At 43.4% G+C, this 27,738-nt stretch overlaps 1 protein-coding gene and 1 long non-coding RNA gene across 8 annotated transcripts in view; one reads left to right on the top strand and one right to left on the bottom strand.

Moving 5' to 3' along the window:
• LOC132517284 (uncharacterized) overlaps window positions 1–22,276 on the bottom strand; it is a 70,841-nt gene extending 48,565 nt beyond the window's left edge. Inside the window, exons 1-2 of the long non-coding RNA XR_009539669.1 lie at window positions 22,198–22,276; window positions 17,374–17,451 (exon numbers count right to left, since the gene is read on the bottom strand). This is a non-coding gene — a long non-coding RNA (uncharacterized LOC132517284). The remainder of the gene's footprint in view (window positions 1–17,373; window positions 17,452–22,197) is intronic.
• Window positions 22,277–22,533: 257 nt separating this feature from the next.
• FBXW11 (F-box and WD repeat domain containing 11) overlaps window positions 22,534–27,738 on the top strand; it is a 132,939-nt gene continuing 127,734 nt past the window's right edge. For 2 of the 7 annotated variants that reach the window (XM_060144192.1, XM_060144190.1), the window contains exon 1: window positions 22,550–22,854. In XM_060144192.1, coding sequence (XP_060000175.1) covers window positions 22,810–22,854 — 45 coding nt within the window. In that variant the 5' untranslated portion in view covers window positions 22,550–22,809. Of the gene's footprint in view, window positions 22,855–27,738 lie in introns of all 7 variants that reach the window. The other 5 variants (XM_060144191.1, XM_060144188.1, XM_060144186.1 and 2 more) reach the window with 4 other exon arrangements.

Here is a 27,738-nt window from a genome sequence, read left to right as displayed (position 1 = left end):
CGGCCAGAGAAAAATGTGACAAATTACATACAGGTGAACAACAACCTGAATGAGTACTGACTTCTCATCAGAAACGATGGAGGCCAGAAGACAAATGGAGTGGGTTGAAGTGTGGTCCCAAAAAAGATCTGTCTGGGATTTGGTTCAAGACAGCAATGTAGGAGGATCCTGTACTCACCTCTTCCCACAGACACCAATTCTACAGCTACACATGGAAAAATTTCCTCTGTAAGAGACCAATACTAGCTGAGCAATGGCTACACATCAGGTGAACAAGAAAAAACCCACATCAAAAAGCAGGTAGGAGAGGCTGAGACACGATTTTGCCATAAACCCCACCCTTGGCTTACAAATCCACAATTAGGAGGTATCTCAAAACCCCAAGCTTCTCCCTGAGGAGCAAAGGCTTTGAACCCCACATCTGGCACCCCAATATTTAAGACCTGCACCTGAGAGATGAGCCCTTCAAAAATCTGCCTTTGAAAGCCAACAGGGCTTGCCTTCATGAGACCCACAAGTCTTCAGCACACTGAGAAATCACTCTTGAAGGGTTCAGACTGGCAGACTCACCCACCCCAGGGCCCAGAACGGAGGCAGCTGATTGAAAAGCACACAGACTTTCTGTGAAAGAGGTTTATTTGCTTATTTTCCCAAGATAGAGGCTGGTGGTTACCATCTCTGCACCCTCCCTCTGCCCTGTTCCAGCTTGCCTGTGACTCCCAGAAAGAAGCTTACACCCTCATTTGGCACCATGATTTTTGCTGCTGCCGCCCTGGGGACACCTCTAGGTTGCCTGGCTCTGGTGGCCAGGGGGATTTATGCTCATGGGTCCCACAGGACTGTAACAACAAATAAAGAGTTCTTAACCAGCTATACCCCAGGGCACAGCAGAGAGGCAACAGACTGAGGCGCCTAGTCTTTCTGTGCAATAGGTCTATTAGTTTATCTTCACAGCTGCAGCCTGAAGAACAGGCTTCTTATTAAACACACATCTAAGGGCTGGCTGTAATTTTCTTCAGAGACCTTGGAGGGTGAGTGTATCTTCCTGCTCTCCCTCTACGGTGCTCCAGAGGGCCAGTATTCCCCAGAGGGGAGCTTGTACCTGCATCTGGTATCCCAGACTTTACACTGGGTGCCCCGTTTTTGTGGCTGCTGCCCAGGGTATGGCCCGTGATCACCTGGATGTCAGGGCCAGGCGAGTGGCACTTGTGTTTCTGGGTCCCAAGGGGCTGCAACAATCAGAGATAGTTCTTGAGCAGCTACCACTGCCAGCATACAGTGCGGACGACAGACTGAAAGAGACCTCCAGTTCTTCTGTGAGAGAGGCCTATTTGCTTCTCCTGGAGCTTTGGTCTGAGGGGCGGGCTTCTGGTTTGGCATGCATCTAAGAGACTACTGAGGTGCTCTCTTGCAATGAACGCTGGTGGACAGTATCTCTGTGTTCTCCCTCTGCCTCACTTTAGGTCATCAGTATCTCCCAGAAAGGAGCTTATACACTTGTCTGGCACCCTAATTTTTACAGCTTCTGCCCAGGGACACTTCTCGATCACCTGGTCCTGGTGGTCAGTGGGGTTTACACTCACAGTCCCAAAGGACAGCATATACCTGCATACTTTAAAAGCTGCTGCCTGAGGGTCTGACTTCCAATCAGCCTGAACCTAGGTGCTGACTGAGATCCTTCCCTTTGGGACACTGACAGGTCTTAGCAGGTCCCTCGACTACAGGGAGCCACTAGAAATAACGCAGGTTGCTTGGACAATCACAAAGGTTTGGGGAGACAACGAAGAGCTAGCGCAAAGTTGAACAATAAATTTCATCGCCACATAAGGCCACTCCTTCAAGACTGGTAGAGGTAGCTGTTTTATCTAATGCACAGAAACCAACACTGAGAGTGTAGAAAAATGAAGATACAGAGAAATATGTTCCAAACAAAAGAACAAGATAAAAACCTCAGAAAAAGGGGACTTCCCTGGTGGCACAGTGGTTAAGAATCTGCCTGCCAATGCAGGGGACATGGGTTCGAGCCCTGGTCCGGGAAGATCCCACATGCCGCAGAGCAACTAAGCCCATGCACCACAACTAGTGAGCCTGCGCTCTAGAGCCCACAAGCCACAACTACTGAAGCCTGCGAGCCTAGAGCACGTGCTCTGCAACAAGAGAAGCCACTGCAATGAGAAGCCCGCGCACCATAATGAAGAGTAGCCCCCGCTCACCGCAACTAGAAAAAGCCCGCATGCAGCAATGAAGACCCAACACGGCAATAAATTAAAAAATTTATATAAAAAAAAAAAACTTCAAGGAAGTGGAGATAAGCTATTTCCCTGATAAAGAGTTCAAAGTAATGGTCATAAAGATTCTTACTGATTTCAGGAGAGGAATGGATGAACAAAGTAAGAATTTCAACAAAGTGGCAGAAAATATAAGAAAGTACCAAATAGAAGTCACAGAACTGAAGAATACCACAACCGAATGGAAAAATATAATAGATGAGTTCAAAAACAGACTAGATGAAGCAGAAGAAATGATCAGTGAACTTCAAGACAGGGCAGTGGAACTCACATAATCAGAGCAGAGAGAAAGAAAAAAAAAAGAACGGGGGGAGGGATAGTTGCGGAGATTGGGATTGACATGTACACAACTGCTTTATTTACAATGGATAACCAGGGGAGATGGGGAAGATGGCGGAAGAGTAAGATGCGGAGATCACCTTCCTCCCCATAGATACATCAGAAATACATCTACACGTGGAACACCTCCTACAGAACACCCACTGAATGCTGGAAGAAGACCTTGGACCTCCCAAAAGGCAAGAAACTCCCCACGTACCTGGGTAGGGCAAAAGAAAAAAGAATAAACAGAGACAAAAGAATAGGGATGGGACCTGCACCAGTGGGAGGGAGCTGTGAAGGAGGAAAGGTTTCCACACACTAGGAAGCCCCTCTGTGGGCGGAGACTGTGGGTAGCTGTGGGGGGAAGCTTCAGAGCCGCAGAAGAGAGCACAGCAACAGGGGTGCGGAGGGCAAAGCGGGGAGATTCCCACACAGAGGATCGGCGCCGACGGGCACTCACCAGCCTGAGAGGCTTGTCTGCTCACCCACTGGGGCGGGCGGGGGCTGGGAGCTGAGGCTCGGGCTTCGGTCGGATCGCAGGGAGAGGACAGGCGGCATAAACACAGCCTGAAGGGGTTAGTGCACCACAGATAGCCGGGAGGGAGTCTGGACCTGCCGAAGAGGCAAAAGACTTTTTCTTCCCTCTTTGTTTCCTGGTGCACGACGTGAGGGGATTAAGAGCGCTGCTTAAAGGAGCTCCAGAGACAGGCGCGAGCCGCGGCTAAAAGCGCAGACGCCCCAGAGACGGGCATGAGACGCTAAGGCCGCTGCTGCCGCCACCAAGAAGCCTCTGTGCGAGCACAGGTCACTATCCCCACCTCCCGTCCCGGGAGCCTGTGAGCCCGCCACTGCCAGGATCCCGTGATCCAGGGACAACTTCCCTGGGAGAATGCACGGCGTGCCTCAGGCTGGTGCAACGTCACGCCGGCCTCTGCCACCGCAGGATTGCCCCGCATTCCGTGCCCCTCCCTCCCCCCCGACCTGAGTGAGCCAGAGCCCCCTAATCAGCGGCTCCTTTAACCCTGTCCTGTCTGAGCGAAGAACAGACGCCCTCCGGAGACCTACACGCAGAGGCGGGTCCAAATCCAAAGTTGAACCCCGGGAGCTGGGCGAACAAAGAAGAGAAAGGGAAATCTCTCCCAGCAGCCTCAGGAGCAGCAGATTAAATCTCCACAATCAACCTGATGTACCCTGCATTGGTGGAATACCTGAATAGACAACGAATCATCCCAAATTGAAGACGTGGGCTCTGAGAGCAAGATATATTATGTGAGTGTGTATGTGTATGCTTCTGTGTGAGATTTTGTCTGTATAGCTTTGCTTTCACCATTTGTCCTAGGGTTCTGACCGTCCATTTTTTTGTTTTGTTTAAAAAATTATTTTTCCTAATAATTATTTTTTATTTTAATAACTTTATTTTATTTTATACTCTTTCTCTCTCTCTTTCTACTTTTTCCCCCTTTTACTCTGAGCCGTGTGGATGAAAGGCTCTTGGTGCTGCAGCCAGGAGTCAGTGCTGTGTCTCTGACATGGGAGAGCCAACTTCAGGACACTGGTACACAAGAGACCTCCCAGCTCCGCATAATATCAAATGGCGAAAATCTCCCAGAGATCTCCATCTGAACACCAACACTGAGCTTCACTCAAGGACCAGCAAGCTACACTGCTGGACACCCTATGCCAAACAACTAGCAAGACAGGAACACAACCCCACCCATTAGCAGAGAGGCTGCCTAAAATCATAATAAATCCACAGGCACCCCAAAACATACCACCAGACGTGGACCTGCCCAGCAGAAAGACAAGATCCAGCCTCATCAACTAGAACACAGGCACTAGTCCCCTCCACCAGGAAGCCTACACAACCCACTGAACCAACATTACCCACTGGGGACAGACACCAAAAACAATGGGAATTCCAAACCTGCAGCCTGCAAAAAGAAGACCCCAAACACAGTAAGATAAGCAAAATGAGAAGACATAAAAACACACAGCAGATGAAGGAGCAAGATAAAAACACACCAGACCTAACAAATGAAGACGAAATAGTCTACCTGAAAAAGAATTCAGAATAATGATAGCAAAGATGATCCAGAATCTTGGAAATAGAACAGACAAAATGCAAGAAACATTTAACAAGGACCTAGAAGAACTAAAGAGGAAACAAACAATGATGAACAACACAATAAATGAAATGAAAAATACTCTAAAAGGAATCAACAGCAGAATAACTGGGGCAGAAGAACAGATAAGTGACCTGGAAGATAAAATAGTGGAAATAATGACTGCAGAGCAGAATAAAGAAAAAAGAATGAAAAGAACTGAGGACAGTCTCAGAGACGGTTGGGACAACATTAAATGCACCAACATTCGAATTACAGGGGTCCCAGAAGAAGAAGAGAAAAAGAAAGTGTATGAGAAAATATTTGAAGAGACTATAGTTGAAAACTTCCCTAATATGGGAAAGGAAATAGTTAATCAAGTCCAGGAAGCACAGAGAGTCCCATACAGGATAAATCCAAGGAGAAAAACGCCAAGACACATATTAATCAAACTATCAAAAATTAAATACAGAGGTTTCCCTGGTAGCGCAGTGGTTGAGAGTCTGCCTGCCGATGCAGGGGACACGGGTTCATGCTGCGGTCCAGGAAGATCCCACATGCTCTTCCCACATGCCACGGATCGGCTAGGCCCGTGACCCATGGCCACTGAGCCTGCGCGTCCGGAGCCTGTGCTCTGCGACGGCAGAGGCCACAACAGTGAGAGGCTCGCTTACCGCAAAAAAAAAACCAAAAATAAAAAAACAAAGAAAACATATTAAAAGCAGCAAGGAAAAATCCACATAAGGTTAACAGCTGATCTTTCAGCAGAAATTCTGCAAGCCAGAAGGGAGTGCAAGGACATATTTAAAGTGATGAAGGAGAAAACCCTACAACCAAGATTACTCTACCCAGCAAGGATCTCATTCAGATTTTTTTTTTTTGCAGTACACGAGCCTCTCAATATCGTGGTCTCTCGCGTTGCGCAGCACAGGCTCCGGATGCACAAGCCCAGTGGCCATGGCTCACAGGCCCAGCCACTCAGCGGCATGTGGGATCTTCCCGGACCGGGGCACGAACCCGTGTCCCCTGCATCAGCAGGCAGACTCTCAACAACTGTGCCACCAGGGAAGTCCTACCTTAAATGTAAATGGATTAAATGCTCCCACCAAAAGACACAGACTGGCTGAATGGATACAAAAACAAGACCCATATATATGCTGTCTACAAGAGACCCACTTCAGACCTAGGGACACATACAGGCTGAAAGTGAGGGGATGGAAAAAGATACTCCATGCAAATGGAAATCAAAAGAAAGCTGGAGTAGCAATTCTCATATCAGGCAAAATAGACTTTAAAAAAAGACTATTATAAGAGACAAAGAAGGACACTACATAATGATTAAGGAATCGATCCAAGAAGAAGATTTAACAATTCTAAATATTTATGCACCCAACATAGGTGCACCTCAATACATAAGGCAAATGCTAACAGCCATAAAAGGGGAAATCGACAGTAACACATTCATAGTAGAGGACTTTAAACCCCACTTTCACCAATGGACCGATCACCCAAAATGAAAATAAATAAGGAAACACAAGCTTTAAATGATACATTAAACAAGATGGACTTAATTGATATTTATAGGACATTCCATCCAAAAACAACAGAATACACATTTTTCTCAAGTGCTTACGGAACATTCTCCAGGACAGATCATATCTGGGGTCACAAATCAAGCCTTGGTAAATTTAAGAAAATGGAAATTGTATCCGACCACAAAGCTATAAGACCACAACGCTATAAGACTTTTTTTCCGACCACAACGCTATAAGACTAGATATCAATTACAGGAAAAGATCTGTAAAAAATACAAACACATGGAGGCTAAACAATACGCTACTTAATAAACAAGTGATCACTGAAGAAATCAAAGAGGAAATCAAAAAATACCTAGAAACAGGTCTTCCCTGGTGGCGCAGCGGTTGAGGGTCCGCCTGCTGATGCAGGGGACACGGGTTCGTGCCCTGGCCTGGGAGGATCCCGCATGCCGCGGAGCGGCTCGGCCCGTGAGCCATGGCCGCTGACCCTGCACGTCCCGAGCCTGTTCTCCGCAATGGAAGAGGCCACAGCAGCGAGACGCCCGTGTACCGTTAAAACAAAAAAGCAAAAAACAAAAACCTACAAACAAATGACAATTCAGACACGACAACCCAAAACCTATGGGATGCAGCAAAAGCAGTTCTAAGAGGGAAGTTTATAGCAATAGAATCCTACCTTAAGAAACAGGAAACATCTCGAATAAACAACCTAACCTTGCACCTAAACCAATTAGAGAAAGAAGAACAAAGAAACCCCAAAGTTAGCAGAAGGAAAGAAATCATAATGATCAGATCAGAAACAAATGAAAAAGAAATGAAGGAAACGATAGCAAAGATCAATAAAACTAAAAGCTGGTTCTTTGAGATGATAAACAAAACTGATAAACCACTAGCCAGACTCATCAAGAAAAAAAGGGAGAAGACTCAAATCAACAGAATTAGAAATGAAAAAGGAGAAGTAACAAATAACACTGCAGAAATACAAAAGATCATGAGAGATTACTATAAGCAATTCTATGCCAATAAAATGGACAACCTGGAAGAACTGGACAAATTCTTAGAAATGCACAACCTGCCAAGACTGAAACAGGAAGAAACAGAAAATATGAACAGACCGATCACAAGCACTGAAATTGAAACTGTGATTAAGAATCTTCCAACAAACAAAAGCCCAGGACCAGATGGCTTCACAGGCAAATTCTATCAAACATTTAGAGAAGAGCTAACACCTATCCTTCTCAAACTCTTCCAAAATATAGCAGAGGGAGGAACACTCCCAAACTCATTCTACGAGGCCACCATCACCCTGATACCAAAACCAGACAAGGATGTCACAAAGAAAGAAAACTACAGGCCAATATCACGGATGAAAATAAATGCAAAAATCCTCAATAAAATACTAGCAAACAGAATCCAACAGCACATTAAAAGGATCCTACACCATGATCAAGTGGGGTTTTTTCCAGGAAGGCGAGGATCCTTCAATATACGCAAATCAATCAACGTGATACACCATATTAACAAATTGAAGGAGAAAAACCATCTGATCATCTCAATAGATGCAGAGAAAGCTTTCGACAAAATTCAACACCCATTTATGATAAAAACCCTGCAGAAAGTAGGCATAGAGGAAACTTTCCTCAACACAATAAAGGCCATATATGACAAACCCACAGCCAACATCGTCCTCAATGGTGAAAAACTGAAAGCATTTCCACTAAGATCAGGAACAAGACAAGGTTGCCCGCTCTCACCACTCTTATTCAACATAGTTTTGGAAGTTTTAGCCACAGCAATCAGAGAAGAGAAGGAAATAAAAGGAATCCAAATCGGAAAAGAAGAAGTAAAGCTGTCACTGTTTGCAGATGACATGATACTATACATAGAGAATCCCAAAGATGCTACCAGAAAACTACTAGAGCTAATCAATGATTTTGGTAAAGTTGCAGGATACAAAATTAATGCACAGAAAGCTCTGGCATTCCTATACAATAATGATGAAAAATCTGAAAGTGAAATCAAGAAAACACTCCCATTTACCACTGCAACAAAAAGAATAAAATATCTAGGAATAAACCTACCTAAGGAGACAAAAGACCTGTATGCAGAAAATTATAAGACATTGATGAAAGAAATTAAAGATGATACAAATAGATGGAGAGACATACCATGTTCTTAGATTGGAAGAACCAACATTGTGAAAATGACTCTACTACCCAAAGCAATCTACAGATTCAATGCAATCCCTATCAAACTACCACTGGCATTTTTCACAGAACTAGAACAAAACATTTCACAATTTGTATGGAAACACAAAAGACCCCGAATAGCCAAAGCAATGTTGAGAACGAAACACAGAGCTGGAGGAATCAGGCTCCCCGACTTCAGACTATACTACAAAGCTACAGTAATCAAGACAGTATGGTACTGGCACAAAAACAGAAAGACAGATCAATGGAACAGGATAGAAAACCCAGAGATAAGCCCACGCACATATGGACATGTTATCTTTGATAAAGGTGGCAGGAATGTACAGTGGAGAAAGGACAGTCTCTTCAATAAGTGGTGCTGGGAAAACTGGACAGGTACATGTAAAAGCATGAGATTAGACCACTCCCTAACACCACACACAAAAATAAGCTCAAAATGGATTAAAGACCTAAATGTAAGGCCAGAAACCATCAAACGCTTAGAGGAAAAGACAGGCAGAACACTCTATGACATAAATCACAGCAAGATCCTTCTTGACCCACCTCCTAGAGAAATGGAAATAAAAACAAAAATAAACAAAAGGGACCTAATGAAACTTCAAAGCTTTTGCACAGCAAAGGAAACCATAAACAAGACCAACAGACAACCCTCAGAATGGGAGAAAATAGTTTCAAATGAAGCAACTGACAAAGGATTAATCTCCAGAATTTACAAGCAGCTCATGCAGCTCAATAACAAAAAAAAAAACAACCCAATCCAAAAATGAGGAGAAGACCTAAATAGACATTTCTCCAAAGAAGATATACAGACTGCCAGCAAACACATGAAAGAATGCTCAAAATCATTAATCATTAGAGAAATGCAAATCAAAACTACAATGAGAAATCATCTCACACCAGTCAGAATGTCCATCACCAAAAAATCCAGAAACAATAAATGCTGGAGAGGGTGTGGAGAAAAGTGAACCCTCTTGCACTGCTGGTGGGAATGTGAATTGGTTCAGCCACTATGGAGAACAGTATGGAGGTTCCTTAAAAAACTACAAATAGAACTACCATATGACCCAGCAATCCCACTACTGGGCATATACCCTAAGAAAACCAAAATTCAAAAAGAGTCATATACCAAAATGTTCATTGCAGCTCTATTTATAATAGCCCGGAGATGGAAACAACCTAAATGCCCATCATCGGATGAATGGATAAAGAAGATGTGGCCCATATATACAATGGAATATTATTCAGCCATAAAGAGAAACGAAATTGAGCTATTTGTAATGAGGTGGATAGACCTAGAATCTGTCATACAGAGTGAAGTAAGTCAGAAAGAAAAAGACAAATACCGTATGCTAACACATATATATGGAATTAAATAAAAAATGTCATGAAGAACCTAGTGGTAAGACAGGAATAAAGACACAGACCTACTAGAGAATGGACTTGAGAATATGGGGAGGGGTAGGGTAAGCTATGACAAAGCGAGAGAGACGCATGGACATATATACACTACCAAACGTAAGGTAGATAGCTAGTGGGAAACAGCCGCATAGCACAGAGAGATCAGCTTGGTGCTTTGTGACTGCCTGGATGGGTGGGATAGGGAGGGGGAAAGGGAGGGAGACGCAAGAGGGAAGAGATATGGGAACATATGTATATGTATAACTGATTCACTTTGTTGTAAAGCAGAAACTAACACACCATTGTAAAGCAATTATACTCCAATAAAGATGTAAAAGAAAAATAAATAAAAGGATCAGAAACGGAAAGGAAGTGAAATTATCTCTCTGCAGATGATATTTTATATATAGAAAATCCTAAAGAGTCCACCAAAACACTGTTAAATCCAATCAATGAATTCAGTAAAGATGCAGGATACAAAATTCATGTGCCAAAAGTAGTGGTGTTTTTACATAGTAAGTAGGAGTTATCTGAAAAATAAAGAAAACAATCCCATTTACAGAGGCATCAATAACAATAAAATAGTTAGGAATAAACTTAACCAAGGAGATGAAAGGGCTCTAATCTGAAAACTACAAGACGCTGATGTAAGAAATGGAAGACAACACAAATAAATAGAACAGTATCCTGTGTTCACTCATTGGAAGATTAATATTGTTAAAATGTTCATACTACCAAAAGTCATCTATAGATTCAATGCAATCCCTATCAAGATTCCAATGCCTTTTTGTGTGTGTGTGGTGGGGCGGTACGCGGGCCTCTCACTGTTGTGGCCTCTGCCATTGGGGAGCACAGGCTCTGGACGCACAGGCCCAGTGGCCATGGCTCACGGGCCCAGCTGCCCCGCAGCATGTGGGATCCTCCCGGACCGGGGCTCGAACCCGCGTCCCCTGCATCGGCAGGTGGACTCCCAACCACTGCTCCACCAGGGAAGCCCTCCAATGGCATTTTTTACAGAAGTAGAAAAGAAAAATTGTAAGGAACCACAAAAGACCCCAACTAGCCAAGCAGTCCTGAGAAAGAACAAAATGAAAGGCATCACACGGTCTGATTTCAAACTATAGTATAAAGCTATAGTAATCAAAACAGTATGATATTGCCATAAAAACAGACACATAGATCAATGGCACAGAATTGAGAGATTAGAAGTAAACCCAACCATACACAGTCAACTAATATTTGATAAGGGAGCCAGGAATAGTCAATGGAGGAAAGAGATTCTTTTTAATTAACGGTGCTGGGAAAATTCACATGTAAAAGAATGAATCTAGGTCCCTGTGTTATACTACTCACAACAATTAACTTAAAATGGGTTAAATACTTAACGTATGACCTGAAGCCACAAAACTCTTAGAAGAAAACACAGGGAAAAAGCTCCCTGACATGGATCTTGGCAATGATTTTTTTGGATACGACACCTAAAGCACAATCAACAAAATAAAAACCAAACAAGTGGGACTTCATCAAACTAAAAAAGCTTCTGCGTGGCAAAAGAAACAATCAACAAAATGAAAATATAACGTATAGAATGGGAAAAAAATTAGTAAACCATTTATCTGATAAGGGATAAATATCCAAAATAAAGAACTCATATAACTCGATAGCAAAAAAACAATCCAATTAAAAAATGGGTGAGGGAATTCCCTGGAGGTCCAGTGGTTAGGACCCTGCACTTTCATTGCCGAGGTCCCAGGTTCAATACCTGATCGGGGAACTAAGATCCCGCAAGCCCCGTGGCGTGTCCAAAAAAATAATTAAAAATGGGCAAAAAACGACAATGAGATATCACCTGTTAGAACTGTTATCATCAAAAAGATAAGAGATAAATGCTGGTGAGGATGTAAAGAAATGGGAACCTTTGTGTACTGCTGGCAAGACTGTAAACTGGTATAGCCACTATGGAAAACAGTATGGAGGATCCCCCCTCCCCAAATAAAAACTGAACTACCAATGATCCAGCAATTCCACTTCTGGGAATATATCCAAAGGAAACGAAAACACTAACTCAAAAAGACATCTGCACCCCAATGTTCATAGCAGCATTATTAAAAATAGCCAAGACATGGAGAAACCTAAATTTCAATTAATGAATGAATAAAGAAGTTTTGATACACACATACACACACATACACACACACATTGAAATATTATTCAGCCATAAAAAATGAGAAAATCCTTCCATTTGTGACAACATGGATGGACCCTGAAGGCATTATGCTAACTGATATAAGTCAGACAAAGAAAGACAAATATCATGTAATCATGTGGAATTTAAAAAATTACAAAGAACTGAATGCAAGATACAGAGAACAGACTGGCAGTTGCTAGAGGCAGGGGTTGAAGGACAGGCAAAATGGGGTGAAGATGGGCAAGAGGTAGAAACTTCCAGCTATAAAATAAATCCTGAGCTATAACATACAGCATGGTGACTATAATTGTATTGTGTATCTGAAAGTTGCTAAGAGATTAGATCTTAAAAGTTCTCATCACAAGAAAAAAATTGTAATTATGTGTGGCTTAACTAGTCTTACTGTGGTGATCATTCTGCAATAAATACAAACATTGAATTATTATGTTGTAAACCTGAAACTAATATATTTTATATGTTATCATATCTCAGTTAAAAAACAATGTGTCTAAGTCCTAACTCCTGGGTACTTGTGAATGTGAACTTATTTGGAAAAGGGTCTTTACAGATACAATTAAGGATCTTGAGATGAGATCACTGTGGATTAACCAGGTGGGACCTAAATCCAATGACAAGTATCCTCATAAGAAGAGCAGAAACACAGAAGGCCATGTAAAGAGGGAGGCAGAGATTGGAGTTATGAAACTACAAGCCAAACAATGCCTGGAACAGCTAGAAGAGGCACAGAAGGATGCTTCTCTAGAGCCTTTGGAGGGAGTGTGGCCCTGCCCACACGTTGATTTTGAACTTCTGGCCTTCAAAACTGTGAAAGAATAAATTTCTGTTGCTCTGTCATGAAGTTTGTGGTAATTTGTTATAGGAGCCCCAGGAACCTAATATAATAGAAGACCAACATCTTTAAGGGTGGAAAGAAGAACTTCTTAACCTAGAATTCTAAATCTAGCTAAAATATCCTTCAAGAAATGACGAATAAAGGCATTTTCAGATAAAAGAAAAACCAAAAGAATTCATTGTCAGCAGGGAGGTACTGCAAAAAATGGTAAAGGAAGTCTTCAGGCTGAAAGGAAATGATACCAGATGGAAAACTGGATATGCAGGAAAGAATAAAGAGAATCACAAATGGTAAATAACTGGGTAACACATAAAAGACTATTTTCTTCCCTCTGACTTTTAAAAGAAATACATAATACTGCTTAAAGCAAAATGTATAGCTTTGCCTTGTGAGGTTTCTAATGTATGTAGACATAATACCTATGACATCTATGGCATAAAAGATGGGAAGGGATAAATGGATCCGTACAGTTGCCAGGTTTCTGTATTTTAGGTGAAGTGTTAAAATATTAATTCTAAGTAAATGAAAAGTTAAGGAGGTATATTGCAATCCCTGGAACAACCACTAAGAAAATACTGAACAGATATAGCTAAAAAGCCAATAGATCAGGACTTGGTGCTCACTGGGTTGAGTGGAGCACTTTAAGTGGGATGTGGCAGAGGATGCTAAAGATTGTTCTAAGGAAAAGGAACAAAAGGATTGGTAATAAAATTGCTTATAGCAAAGGAGATTAGAATGGACATTGTAGTGGGTTGAAGAGTGGCCTCCCCAAAATATTCCTACCCAGAGTCTCAGAATGTGATCTTATTTGGAATTGTGTCTTTGTAGATGCAATTAAAGATCTCAAGCTAAGATCACCTTGGATTAGGGTGGGCCAATGATGGGTTTCTTACAAGACACAGACACAGAGGAGAAACACAGAGACAAAGAGAAGAAGGCCATGTGAAGACAGAGATAGAAACTGGAATTACACTGCCACAAGAAAAGGAACCAGGAACAACCAGAAACTGGAAGAGGTAAAAAAGGCAAAAGAATGAGGTTGGACCCTTACCTTACACCATACACAAAAATGAACTCAAAACAGATCAAAGACCTAAATTTAAGAGCTAAAACTATACAACTCTTAGAAGGAAACAGGGAAAAAGCTTCATGAGATTGGATTTGGCAGTAATGCCTTGGCTATGACACCCAAAGTACAGGCAACAAAAGAAAAATATTTACATAAAAATTTATAACTTTTTTGCATCAAAGGATACTATCAACAGAGTGAAAATATTGGAGAAAATATTTTAAAATTATATATTTGATAAGAAATTAATATCTAAAATATATAAAGAACTCTTACTCTGAGGGAATATGGTCCTGCCCACGCCTTGATTTCAGACTTCTGGTCTCCAGAAAGGTGAGAGGATAAATTTCTGTTGTTTTAAGCCACAAGTTTATGGTCATTTGTTGTGATAGCCACAGGAAACTAATATGGTTACACTGAGACTGCAGAAGTGAAATAAGACAGAAATGGTAACAGAAGACTCAGAGAGAGAAGACCAGGTAGATGTGATACATCATTACAAAGAAGAGCTAGAGCAGGACTTTGTCCAGTTCTCCTGTGGGAACTGTGGGCTGTGTATGGTCCCTTAGAGGTACTAGCTCAGTGATATCTTGTACTCCCAGGCCAGGTATAATGGTGAATGGCCAATCCCAGCAATCCCAGCTTCATAAAGGCATGGGTATCCAGGGCCTCAGACCTCTCAGGGACGAAGGTCTGGGACACCCTTCAATGCAAGCCACCTACAACAGCAGAAGCATTACAGCCAAGGGTAAAGGAGGAAATCTAGAACACAGAGAAAGGAAGATGACAAATTTACAGCCTTGGCAACAACTGCAGCAGAGGGGGCTGTTGCTCATCCCTCTAACATTCTTCTTCTAAATTTTCTCCTAGACATTGCGACCAATCCCAATCTTGAAGCAGTTGGGACGAGGTGAACTTAATGTAAAATATTACAAGTAGATCTGAGCGGTCTGCAGGATGATCTGTAGCAGATGGTGCGTGTTCAAACCTAGATTCCTTTAACCTCCTCTCCTGGCTTCCGTGTGCTTTCCTTTCTAAAGGCCCACACCAACTACTCTTTGGAGGACGGTCCTCCTGCTGGTGATGCTTTGCACAGTCAGAAGTGCCTGGGGGCAGACTGACTGATCTAGGACCAGGAAAGCCACGCTCTCACCCCTCAAGTCAGGACAAACTCTGAGGAGTAATTCACATTCTGGAGCACCACACAGGATCAGCCTGCAGCTCAAACTCCTGTCTGTGGAACTCTGCCTGAGAGCACAACTTCCCTTTTTTGCTTTCCTCACTCTCTAACAGGTTTCTCCTGGGAGCACTTCTTAATAAAGCCCTTTACAGTATCCTCGACTCAGGGTCTGCTTCTGGGGAACCCAAGCTGAGGCAGGGGAAGAGATGTCTTGACTTGCCCAGTTATAATGTGGTACATGTATGTCCTAGGTATTTCATGTCAAAGTGCTCTCCTGGGGCATTTTTTGGGGTTGCTATTCTCAGATGAGAGATACCACCTCCTCTGGCTAGCTACCTGAAATCCCCCTCCTCTTAATCTAGGGCTTCCTGTGGTATACTCTCAACAAGGCATGCCTGTTGAGACCATCCTGACCCTCCAGATGGTCCTCTTGGTCAACAACTATTTCAAAACAATCTTTTTGTGGTATCTACAGCTGGTCCCCACAAACCATGCATCTTTGCCCCTCAGAACTTGGGAAGTATGAGCCCTTCCCAAGACAGGTATGTCCCCTCTGTGGCCACAGGCTGTCCCCACTCAGCCTTTGGCCCCCGCACTTACTTTTTCAGACATGAATGAGGAACCAGTGCCCATGGTCAGTGCTAAGAAGACTTGTTCACATAAGAATGAACATTTCTCATAGCAATGGTATGCAACTTTGAAGATTATTTCCAAGTTATTATGGCAAATATTACATAGTGGTCTGTTAGCAAAATTATTTTAAATTATCATTAAAATTCAATTCAATCTTCCTTCAGTTTTTTTGAAAGCAAAGTTTTGGAAACCACCTGACTAGTAAAATGATTTTTTTGTATATTCACTGGAGAAATTCACTTTCTCAATTTCTGGGAAATATACCAAAAAGTCTTTACCAAGATTTATTAAATGAATATGAATTTTACTGGTATAGCACACATCATCTACCAAAATTCCTTTGTGTTCACCAAATTCAGCCTCCCTTGCAGTTTCTTAGGGCCTCGTGATGAGGCACTGACCAATGAATAATGAGCAGGAGTAATGTGCTTCTGAGTATGCTGGTGAGCTTCCCCTCTGCCCCAGCAATACTGGAGACCATGAAAACTATAAGATGGAGGGCTAGCTGACTCCATTAGACCTTGTATGAACAAGACATGTATATAAAGTCACTACGTTTCCAGGGTGTGGACACTGGCAGTAATGCCTTGTCAAATGCTATGTCAACTTGACTAAGCTAAACTACATTTCCCAGAATTCTGTTCACCTACGTTTCGGATCAGGGTGGGCCACCAGACAGTCTGGTGTAGGGATTTGGAAGGTGGAAGTGAAACTGTAGTCATTTTGCAGCCCATATACATTGTCACTGATCTGCTTGCTCACTCACCTCCTTGGCATGAGGAAAGGCCCTGCCTGCAATCACTCCACCTTCCCCTAAAGCCTCTTTCAGCTTCTCTAATTCCTGGGCAGGCCTGTGTGTGTTCAGTTCTCTGGCAAAGGGCTCCAGCCTCTTCAGGACGTCCATACCACCAAGGTCAGGGGCAATAAGAACTGACACAGGTTTCATCTGTCCTCATGGACTCCAGTTTGGCTTATGCCTGCTCTCCCCACCTTACATCCATCTTCTCGCCCTGACTGCCTTCCCCGTGGACTTGAAGATCCAGCATCGACTGCAAAGACTGCAACCTTACAGAGATTGCTTGGACAATTACATGAGGTCAACTTCTTGTAAAAAAAAAAAAAAAAAAAAAAAAAGCCCTTTAGTAACACCCTTAGTGGTTCTGCTTCTCTGACTGAATTCTGAATATACAGAGAGTTAATTTGTCATGGTGGCACAGTGTATTCTATTCTAATACAATCTTTTTTTACTCTTTCACTTGGTGGTCTTAAGTGACCTGATAAGTTAAAGAAACAAAAAAGCATTGGGAAGATACAAATATTAATTTTAATACATGTTTGCCAATACATTAATTGATGAAATGTTTTTCCTCATGTGCTTTAAATGTATTTTCCTAAAAATTATAGAACTAAAGATTCACCTCATCTAACATCTATTATTGTTATGCCACCTATCAAACCAGTCAGCCAAGTTAGACTCTCAGAAAAAGTCTGGCTTTTGTTTTTCAGTTCAAATAAACGTGCTCATATGTATTTCATGATAACTATCTTCTTTTCTAGATTCTATACATAGATGGATAAGGCATGGAACCTTACCATGTGGATAAAACAGGGAGCTGCTACCTTCAATACTTCTTCCCAACATTCTCTTTCCTTTGGTTTCACACGATTCTCCTTCAAGAGAATTTTGTTCTTTACGTTAGTTGGGAATGAGTTAAGTCAAAATTTCACTGCACTACCCTTCTCTACAATGTATTTGAATTCAGAAAACCCAGCACAGGTCAAAATATACCCTTTTCAAATGCCACCCTTGGGACTTCCCTGGTGGTCCAGTGGTAAAGAATCTGCCTTCCAGTGCAGGGAACAGGGGTTTGGTCCCTGGCTGGGGAACTAAGATCCCACATGCCACGCCCATGTGCTGCAAACTACAGAGCCTATGCGCTCTGGAGCCTACGCGCCACAACTAGAGAGAAACCCACACGCTGCAACGAAGAGCCTGCATGCTGCAACTAAGACCGACACAGCCAAAAAAAAAAATGTCACCCTTTACCTGAAAAAGTATTTGTAAGAAAGGGAAAGACAAAAAGCCCTACCAAGTGTTTAGGTGACTTGATTAAAAGTGCCTTGATTAAAAGAGAACTGAGGGACCTCCCTGGTGGTGCAGTGGTTAAGAATCCGCCTGCCAATGCAGAGGACACGGGTTCGAGCCCTGGTCCAGGAAGATCCCACACGCTGCGGAGCAACTAAGCCTGTATGCCGTAACTACTGAGCCTGCGCTCTAGAGCTCGCAAGCCAAAACTACTGAGCCCGTGTGCCACAACTATTGAAGCCCGTGCACCTAGAGCCTGTGCTCTGCAACGAGAAGCCACCACAATGAGGAGCCCGTGCACCACAACAAGGAGTAGCCCCCTTTCACTAAAACTAGAGAAAGCCCACGTGTAGCAACGAAGACCCAACGCAGCCAAAAATAAATAAATAAAATTAAAAAAAAAAAAAGAGAACTGAGTTCATGACTTCCCTAGTGGTCCACTGGATAAGGCTCTGTGCTTCCAAGGGGGCACAATTTCGATCCCTGGTTGGGGAACTAGGATCCCCGCCCCCCCCAAAGAAAGAGAGAACTGAGTTCAGTATTTTGAACGAGCTCTTTTTTGGGGGGTACCTCTGTTAGTTATCTGTTGCTGCGTAATAAATTATCTCAAAATTTAGCACCTTAAAAGTAATGAACATTTATTATCTCCCACAGCCTCTGTGGGGCAGGGGTCCAAGAATGGCTTGGATGGGTAGTCCTGGCTTAGGGTCTCTCATGAGGTCAAGATTTGAATGGGGCTAGTCATCCGAAGGATTAACTGGGGCAGGAGGAGATGGCTTCCAAGATGGCTCACTCACAGGTCTGGAAAGTTAGTGCTGGTTGTTGGCAGGTGGCCTCAGTTCCTTACCACATGGACATCCCATAGGGCTGCTTAAGTGTCATCATGACACGGCAGCTTGCTTCCTCCAGAGTGAGTAACCCAAGAGAGAAAGAGCAAGGAGGAACGCACGACTCTTACGATCTAGTCTTGGAAGTCACACACCCTCACATCTGCCACACTCTCTTTTGTGAAAATTTAATACAAAAAATTATTAACTAGTAACAGGGTATTAAGTACTAAGGGGGTAAAGACAACTCTAAAGAATACAGAAATAGCAGTTATAGGGAGACGCTACTACCTTTAGGGCTGAGGCAGAGAACTCAAGGAAGGAACAAACTTGGAAGAATCCTCCCACCCCCACTGCTAGGATGAGATTCAGATCTCACTAGAGAGAGGATAGTTATGGCCCATTGGATGATGTTGCTGAGGGGCTACAGGCTGGGGCTGGAAAGCAGGAAACTGCCCGCTAAGGTGCCACTGAACTCACTGGGAAGCACTCTCTAGATGTTCTAGCCACACGTGTGTGTGTGTGTGTGTGTGTGTGTGTGTGTGTGTGTGAGTGTGTGTATGTAGAGAGAGGGATACGGTTCTGCAAACCATCTGCTACTGTGTGCCACAAAGGCAAGAAGGAAAAGAAAGTATTCTGGAACAAGGAAGAGAAGACCCTTTGGCTGGTCTCCTCTAGGGCTCTCTATTGACAAAGTTAAGCACTGAGCCAGCTGCCAGGGGAGAAATATTTACAGGTCCCACTCCAGTATTTCAAAGCATGGAAAAGAAGGCTGGATTTGGAACTGAGAGGCTATAAATTGATAACAGGCACCCATATGCTCTGCTGCAGAAAAATAAATGTATTTCATTATGAAATGCTGTCTTAGACCCCAGTGGCAGTGTTACATTATATACACAGTATGTACATCATACTACCTTTGTACAATCTGAACAATTCTGAATTCTGAAGCATATCCGGACCTCGGGGTTTTGGTTAAGGGATTGTGGACCTGTACCAGTTTGCTGTTAGCATGTCATATAAACCCCAGTGCAGATCTATCTGAAAAACTGGGGGGAAAATATGCCTCAAGGTCTTCTGCCTTTATCTATGACCAAATCTAATCGCCAGTCAGCATCAAGCCTAAAGCAATAAAAATACCCGAGGGTCTGAGTTCTTGTTTGAGAAGAGGAGAGAGCAAAGTGATAAGCCTAGGCTCGGTTTGCCTCTTAAACAGCTTGGGAATGACTTCCATCGTATACATAACTTTTTCATCTTACTGAGCTCCTGGAATTTGACCCAATAAAATCAGTATTTTTTTTACCTCTTAAGGTGGGATATGGTTTTAATAAAAGGAGAGAAACCTTGAGTTATCTCCATTACAGTTCCAATGCCAAGGGTTGCAAACTCAAATATCTATATGGGTTAAGCATACAACTTAAATGAGTAAAGCTTGCAGATATAAGGCAACAGGGAGCAGTGGTAACAGTGGCAATCTATAGAGTAAATGCCTCATATAAAGAAGGTAATTGCTACTTAACCCCTGCATACTGTTGCCATGCAGATCCAGTACAGCAAGATAGTCTAACTTTTCAAGAGAAATTAGAAATTTGGATTTTCAATTGTGAGACTGTTGAATTTTGAAACAATAAAAAAGACAGTGCAGGATAAACAGACATACTGGGGGTTCATACTCAGCTTGTGACTCCTACCCTAGCCCTATGTGCTAGGTCCGTGGCAAGTGCTGACACTTTAGAGGTCTTGATAGGCTGTTACGTTAGTGGCCCCCAACGAACCACGACTCTGTATTCACAACCTTGTGTAGTCCCTTCCCACACTGACTCTGGGCTTTGCCATGTGGCTTGTTTTAGCCAATGGGACATTAGCAAGTTGGGCGCAACCAAAGGCTTGATAAGCCTTTGTTCACTGGGGCTTGTCCTCTTGGAAGCTAGTCACCATGCAGAAGCCTGAATGGTAAGAAACGAGGTAAAGAGAGAGGCCCTCGAGGATAACCCGTTTTGATGAGCTCCCAGCTGATCGTAATCCCATAAGTAACTTCAGCTTATACTATGTGGGCCCAGCTGAGTCCAGTTAACCCACACAATTGTAAAGAATAATAAAGCACTGGTATTTTAAGCTACTAAGCCTTGGAGGTGGTTTATTATGATGCAATAGGTAACTGAAACAGAGGTCATTTATTTCAGCCCCTTTATTTTACTAATGAATGTCTCAAGGCCCAGACAAGCAAAAGGATATGGTGAAATTCAGACAGCAAATTAGTGGCAATAACTTTCCAGTTCTGTGCTCTTTCTTGCCATTGCTTTTCTTTCGATTCCTCTGGTGGAAAGCATCAGATAAGGACTATAAAACTTAAAACTCTACGTACACGGAACTTACACTGTGTCCTGCATGCATACAAATTACTGTAATAACTTGGTCCTTGGAAATGGAAAGATTTCTAGGTCTTGTCCCTTCACTCTACAGGTGCAGAGAATGCAAAACACTTGAGAAAGAAAAGCAGACATTTGGAAGGTGGCGTGATACAATCAGACAGGCAGTAATGTTACTACATGATAGCCTGGCCCTCTTAGCTAGGCCTCGTGTTCCCCTGTTGAACATAAATTTCACGGAACATAAACGTTAGATGAAGCCATTCTGTGACCATGATAGATCAATATAAAAGCAAGACCGCTCCTTAATTACATTTGAACACAGATAAAATATGACATTGTCCAAACCATAAAAAAGGACCAAACATCCCCCATCCTGGCTAATGACGGACTCCTGCTTCTCTACCAATTAGACCTTCAGCCTCAGTCTAGCATTCCTTCCTTCTAGGTAAGATTTATCGAGATACCCAATCATAGAATCACCCCCACTTCCTGACAGCATCTTATCCAGAGTAAAGCCTCGCTTCCAAATGACCTGACAACTCCTACTGAGATGCCCCACAGTTCTTCGTGGTGTGTGATCTCCCTTCCTGCAACCAGTCAGAAACCCAACTTGTTCAACTATCCGTGCGCCCCCTGGTCGTCTTTGGTTAGAGGGTACTGACAGACCTGACAAAGTTCACATAGCGCTGGAGGCAGAATTCACCAGAAGGAGTCTCCAGATCTCCAGCTGTGTTCCTTCTTAGCACCTATCACTCTTGTGGTTAATGCCTGTCTTCCCCCCCCACCCCCCACTAGAATTAAGCTCCATAAGAAGAGAGCCCTTGTCTGTAAGGCTCAGAGCTGATTCCCAGTGCCTAGACTGGTACCCGGCAGAGGCTGGAAGTTTAAAAAACATTTTCTGAACAAATGAATAAGAGGGGCTCAATATACACAGGCTCCCTTTCACCTCTCAGCTCCTCCCAGTACGTGGTGCATACAGACCATAAACCTCCTCTTCCCCAACTAAATTTCCAAACCCCTCCCTCCCGGGACGCCCATACTCTCAGAGCTTTGCCCGAACTTCTCTCTTTCGCTGGCCCCCTCCCACACCTGAGCCCCAAAACCATCCCCTCCAAAAGTATCTAGAACCCACCTGTCGCCAACACCTCACTCTACCACAGACGACAGCGCACCAGCCGCTCCGCTACCTAGGCGTCCTGTGCCCTGCAGACACCGACCGCGCATGTGCGGAAATCAGTCGCGCACGCAGGATATCTGTCAAGCGAAGAGTTGCCTCCGAGTTTCCGTCCGGGTCTGGGTAGCCTTGGGCTGCCAGGAAGTCAGGAGAAACTAGCCGGAAAGAGAACCCGAGCGCAGGGCTTTCTGGGACATGTAGTCGTATCGCTCCCGAGGCCCCACCTTGAGGCACCCCTTAATTCTTTAGGTCTGCACGTCTCGCATTCACAGTCCAGTGCTACTTTCGGCTCAGAATTCAGCTTCGAGCTGTCAGGAGAGATTGGCCTGGTGTCGGCTTCTCGTTCCCACAACGCTCTACAGGGCCTGCGGCGCCTGCTGGGAGCTGTAGTCCTAGCTCTGCGTACTGCGTTCGCCGAGGGGGAGGGCGGAGCTGCCGGCGGCCCGGGCGGGCTGGCAGCTAGAGTGGGTGCGATAGCCGCCTCCGCCTCTGCCGCCTCCGCCGTCGCCTCCTCCGCCCGGGCTGTTCGCTGCTGCGCGGGGAGAGCGAGGCGGGGCCGCCGGGGCCGCCATGGAGCCCGACTCGGTGATTGAGGACAAGACCATCGAGCTCATGGTGAGTGCGGGCCGTTGGACCGTCCGTTCTTCCGTCCGTCCGGCTCCGGGCGGGCCTGCCCACCTCCCGCGCGAGGTCGGCCCTGACGCTTCTTCGCTGCCTCGGCCGGGACCTGGGCCCCCCGCCTTCCCTGGCCTCCGGCCCGGCGCGGTTCCTCCGGATCCCTCGAGATTTCAGGCCGGACCTGGCCCGGCCCCTTCCATGCCCCTCGTTTTTCCTCCCTCCCCCCCGTTTTTCCTCCCTCCCTTCCTCCTGTCTCTTGGCCCATGTCTCGAACGACCCTCGCTCGCTTATGCTGTGGCCTTAGCTCGCACTAGCTCTAGCATCTTATTCCCCCTTTAGAAGGGATTTTTTTCTTTCTTTCTTTTTTTCTCTGTTTCTCCGGTCCAGGCCTGCATCGCTCTTGCAAGCCCCACTCAGGCCGAGTGAGATGCTGATGGGAGAGGGTACCGAGAAGATCGGTTAGGGCCTCGGCCTCCGCGTCCTAGAAGGGGTCTCAGCACCCTGTCTTCAACCTAGGGCTATGAGGATGCCGGCACAGGCCCTACAGGGGTGGAGGTGGAGAGCTCTCGGATTTGAAGAAGTGGCCGATAAGGGGCCTTTTTCCCGGCCCCCTGTGGTGTCCGGCTTCTCGGACAAAGGGTTTCTTACTCGGCCGAGAGGGATGTTTGCATAGCAAGGCCCCAGGTACTCTGGATTCCATCTCCCAGGAAAGAGAAACTGTAACTTCACGTTTTCCAAAGCTGCTTTGGGAAATTGGGGAGGAGGGGGGAGGGGTTGTCCTCGTCACTGCCGCCAGTTCTTTCTTCTAGAAAAAGGGGGAGGGGGGGTGTCCTAGGGCCCTGGGGCGGCGATCACTCTTCTGTTAGAAACCTTTGGTAGCTAGGCCAAACTTCCTGGCCCCGCGAACACCCCAGCCCCCTTCCGCCTTAGGACTTTGAGTCAGAACGGGTTTTTAGAAACAGGACCACGAGAGAGTGGCTAGTAGAAATGAAGAATTTCCTACTTGGTGGATGATTTGGTGGAAGAAGTAAAATATGGCAATTTGAGCATTAGGGAAATCAAACTGGGCTCCGGAGGGTTGGGAGGGGGAAGTCTTTGCCTCAGCAAACGGACATGCTCAGGTTTTCCTCCTGTGGAAACCTTGACAGTTTCTTTGTATCTCTCCTAACACAGTAACAACTTTTACCCCAGGGTTGAGAGGAAAGGTGAAAGACTCTACTTAACACAGCAAAATGTTTTCCTAGCCAGATTTTCTCCAGTGTGAAAATATTTATTGAGTCAGTGATTCCACTGGGTAGGGTCGGTGACATCAGAGCCACTTCCCCCATTTAATGCTATAAATAATAAATGGTGACACTGAAAGTCTATTGGATAGCTGCATGGTTTCTGTGGATGATGGTATCTGGGGAGTTGAGATGCATGTTTTAAAAATGGAAGTACAGTAGCATAAATACAGAGGCAGCTTAATATTTGCTGTCCTTTGCATAATTCACTAGACTTCTCCAGCAGTCTTGAAAACTAGAGGGAAAAAAAGCTCTGGTAGTTTCTGATGTGTGTGTGTGTGTGTGTGGGTATGTGCACGTATGGCTGCTTTCTAAGGGATACTGATACTTACGAGTTTTTGATGTTCATTTATTAAGTAATTTTTCCTTTCAGTACAATTTATCAAACTTTTGAGGTCAAGCCTTTGATATTCTTCAAATTTTGTATGGGGTTATTTTGGTAAAATATCTTAATTGGAGTTACATAGTACATATTCTTATGTGTGTATAATACATGTACTTACAACAGGAGGAGTACTGCATAGCAAAAAATTGTAACTTGGTACCTCTTTGAAATTGGCTGTTCAGTGCTCCTTCCATTTCCATTCATTTAAAAAATAACTAGGGACTTCCCTGGTGGTCCAGTGGTTACGACTCAGTGCTTTCACTGCCGAGGGCCCTGGTTTGATCCCTGGTCAGGGAACTAAGATCCCACAAACTGCACCGTGTGGCCTAAATAAATAAATAGTATTTGTTTGCAAAAGAATTAGAGTAAGTACAGTGTAATCCATTTAATGTCTTTGAATGGATGTAGAAAAAAATTTCTGGCCTAAATATACTAGCATCCAGTGCTCATAAGTTTTGATTTTACATGATTGTACTTGTCTATGACCTGAAAAGATATTTCAGCCTTTTCAAGGACGTTATAAACTGGGATTCTTAGAAAATTTAACAAAGTAGTTCTCTAGATCAATTTTACAATGGCTTTTTTTTTTTACAATGGCTTTTTTTTTTTTTTTACAATGGCTTTTTATAAACGGATTTTTATATTCCCTCAAAGGGCTATCAGTTAAGCAGTTAAGACTCTTAGGCAACTCTTTTCCTAAACATATATGTATTTATTTTAGTGTAGTTGATAGCACAGGTACTTAACAACTGATTTACTAAATCCAGGATCAGATGTAGGAATGATAATGCCTTGAAATCTAATTGCATGTGGCTTTCTGTATTCACTGCATTTTAATTAGAGTTTCCAGAACTAGGTTAAAAACATTTACATTTCAAAATAACATGATGAAAGGAGGGGGAGGGGTTAAACTGATGGTATTTTGAAAGCCTAAAGCATGAAATATTTTTAGAATTTTATGAGTCAGCTTCAGTACTCAAATATTTGTGATTGTGCTGCCTGTACCAGTTCGGTACTTAATGGTTAACAGGATAACTTTCATTTGATATTCCAGAGCTTGCTGTTTCAAAGAAAGGAAACAGTTCTTGGGTTTCACCAATTTCTTAATCTTCATTCCTCTACTTTCTTTGATTTTGATTCTTTCTTTTTTTCTTGCAGTTTTTTAGTTTACTAGGAAATAAAACTGGTGATAGCAGAATAATTAAATCTTCAAAATATAACCCCCATTGTGACTCCTACCCCTGCCTGTGGCCAGGTCCACAAAAAGTGCTTCTGCAGCTGACCTACCTCGTAGGATTCAGTCTTTAATATAGACTATAAACTCTTGATCGAGCCAACTGAATTTACGATTGCTGATAGTGAATAATTTAACCACCAAATGACTTTGGCGGCTTGATGTGGGCCCAGTACTGTACCTAGTTTGTGGGACTGTTTTTCAAACTTCTGACTTTGGTAAAATTAGCTTTATTATTAATGAGGTAGAAAAGTAGTAATCCATTTGGAAATACACAAAAGTTCACCAGACTTTGTCTAGTGTGGTGGACTTCACCGGAAAGAATGAAACCTGTGCATTGTGTGTCACATGATATTTAACACTTGAGTTAGAAGTAGTATGAGTTTTATGTTCAGGCACTTATTACTAGAAAGCACTCACATAGCTGCTAATTGGAAAAAGATGGTTAGTCTTTCCTATTAGAAGATAGCAGAAGTTAATGTTAAAAGTTTGGGAAAGATAATCCTGCTTCCTCTGTGGGTGTGAGCGTACCCCTTCCCCCCTTTACACAAGTAATGGGTAGTTTATACTCTGTTGTTAGCCTCTGAATGGTTCCCTTCTTTGCTAAGTGACCTTAAGTGAGTCATTCCCCTCTGTGTTATCTCTAAATGGCTATATTACTTGTCGAATGTAGTGATATAGGTAAAATATATTGGATCTTATTAAGAAGCTGTAATATCAAATCTATTTTTAGAGCTATTGAAGTACAGACAGGCCACAAGTCCAAGGAGATGAAAGAAACTAAGTGACGTTATTGGAAATATTTATCTTTTTATCTTTTTGTGTCCCCCCACCCCGCCTTGTCATTGGCTTTCTAAGTGGAATAAGTGGGATTGTTTAGTGACTCCTTTAAGAAATTGGGTCTTACTTTGTTACCGTCACTTACCCTCATCTGCCACTAGCCATGTGTTGATTTACCAAATGCAGATAAAGTAGACAGAAGTTTAAGTAGGGTCCAAATGAAACAAATCACATGCATATGCATAGACCTCACTGACCTGCCTCAAGAGGCTGTGGCTCAAATATTATCAATTTTTACTCCTGATTTTGGAGTAGGTTAGATGTCCTTTCAGATTTGACAAGGATAAACATGATCCTGATCACAAGTCTTGCCACTCTTTGGCCCCTGACTGCTGTCCCCTGAAAACTGCGAGTTCTGTATAGCACAGAAGAATCGCTAACCCATTACATAGCTTTACAGGACAGCACATGTATTTCTCTGAGTAGTACTGTTTGGTTCTATGAATTCTAGAAACAAACTTTTCTGTGCTGTGAGGTACCTGGGATCTTGGCTTCCATCTGGTGATATTTACAGTTTAAGGGAAAGAAAGCATTTCAAGTCCTAGTAATTCAAATTCCAGCCTCTCTTCAGCTTTTTCTTCTCACATTCCTCACTTATTCTATATTCCAGCCAAAGCGTGGGGATCTGTGGTTCTTCAGATTCTGCTCACTGTTTCCTTTGTCAGCACTGATACGAACTGACCGAAACCCATGTATTTAAGGCTGCTGATGTTTATGGGAAGGACCTAATAGTTGGTGCTCTGGCCAAGTTGCTTTAGGTCAGATCTCAACAATCCTCTCTTCCACCTATGCTGATGAAGTACTATCCCCTCAGAACACAGCTTAGATGCCTTCTCTTTTTGATGTCAGTTTATATTATGGTGGCAGATACCATTTTGGTTTTTTATCTATAGCACTGCCTATATGATAATCGTCGTTCAGTGAATGAGTTCTGACACTTTATCTTGTGGCAGTGAACATCTTCTGGGTTTGTATTATAGTTTCCTGTTTGTGTCCCCTATTAAATGATAAACTCCTCACAGTGCCTCTTGTAGTAGGTGTTCAGTAAATGTTGAGTTGAACTTTCCTGTTGATTGCGTGTATTATTGCTGTCTGCCTGTATCTTAGCCATCTTCTTTTCTGGAAATTCTCACCTATAT

Source organism: Lagenorhynchus albirostris, chromosome 3 (assembly GCF_949774975.1).
Source record: "Lagenorhynchus albirostris chromosome 3, mLagAlb1.1, whole genome shotgun sequence".
Classification (NCBI taxonomy): Eukaryota; Metazoa; Chordata; class Mammalia; order Artiodactyla; family Delphinidae; genus Lagenorhynchus; species Lagenorhynchus albirostris.
This window is presented reverse-complemented; position numbering and strand designations above follow the sequence as displayed.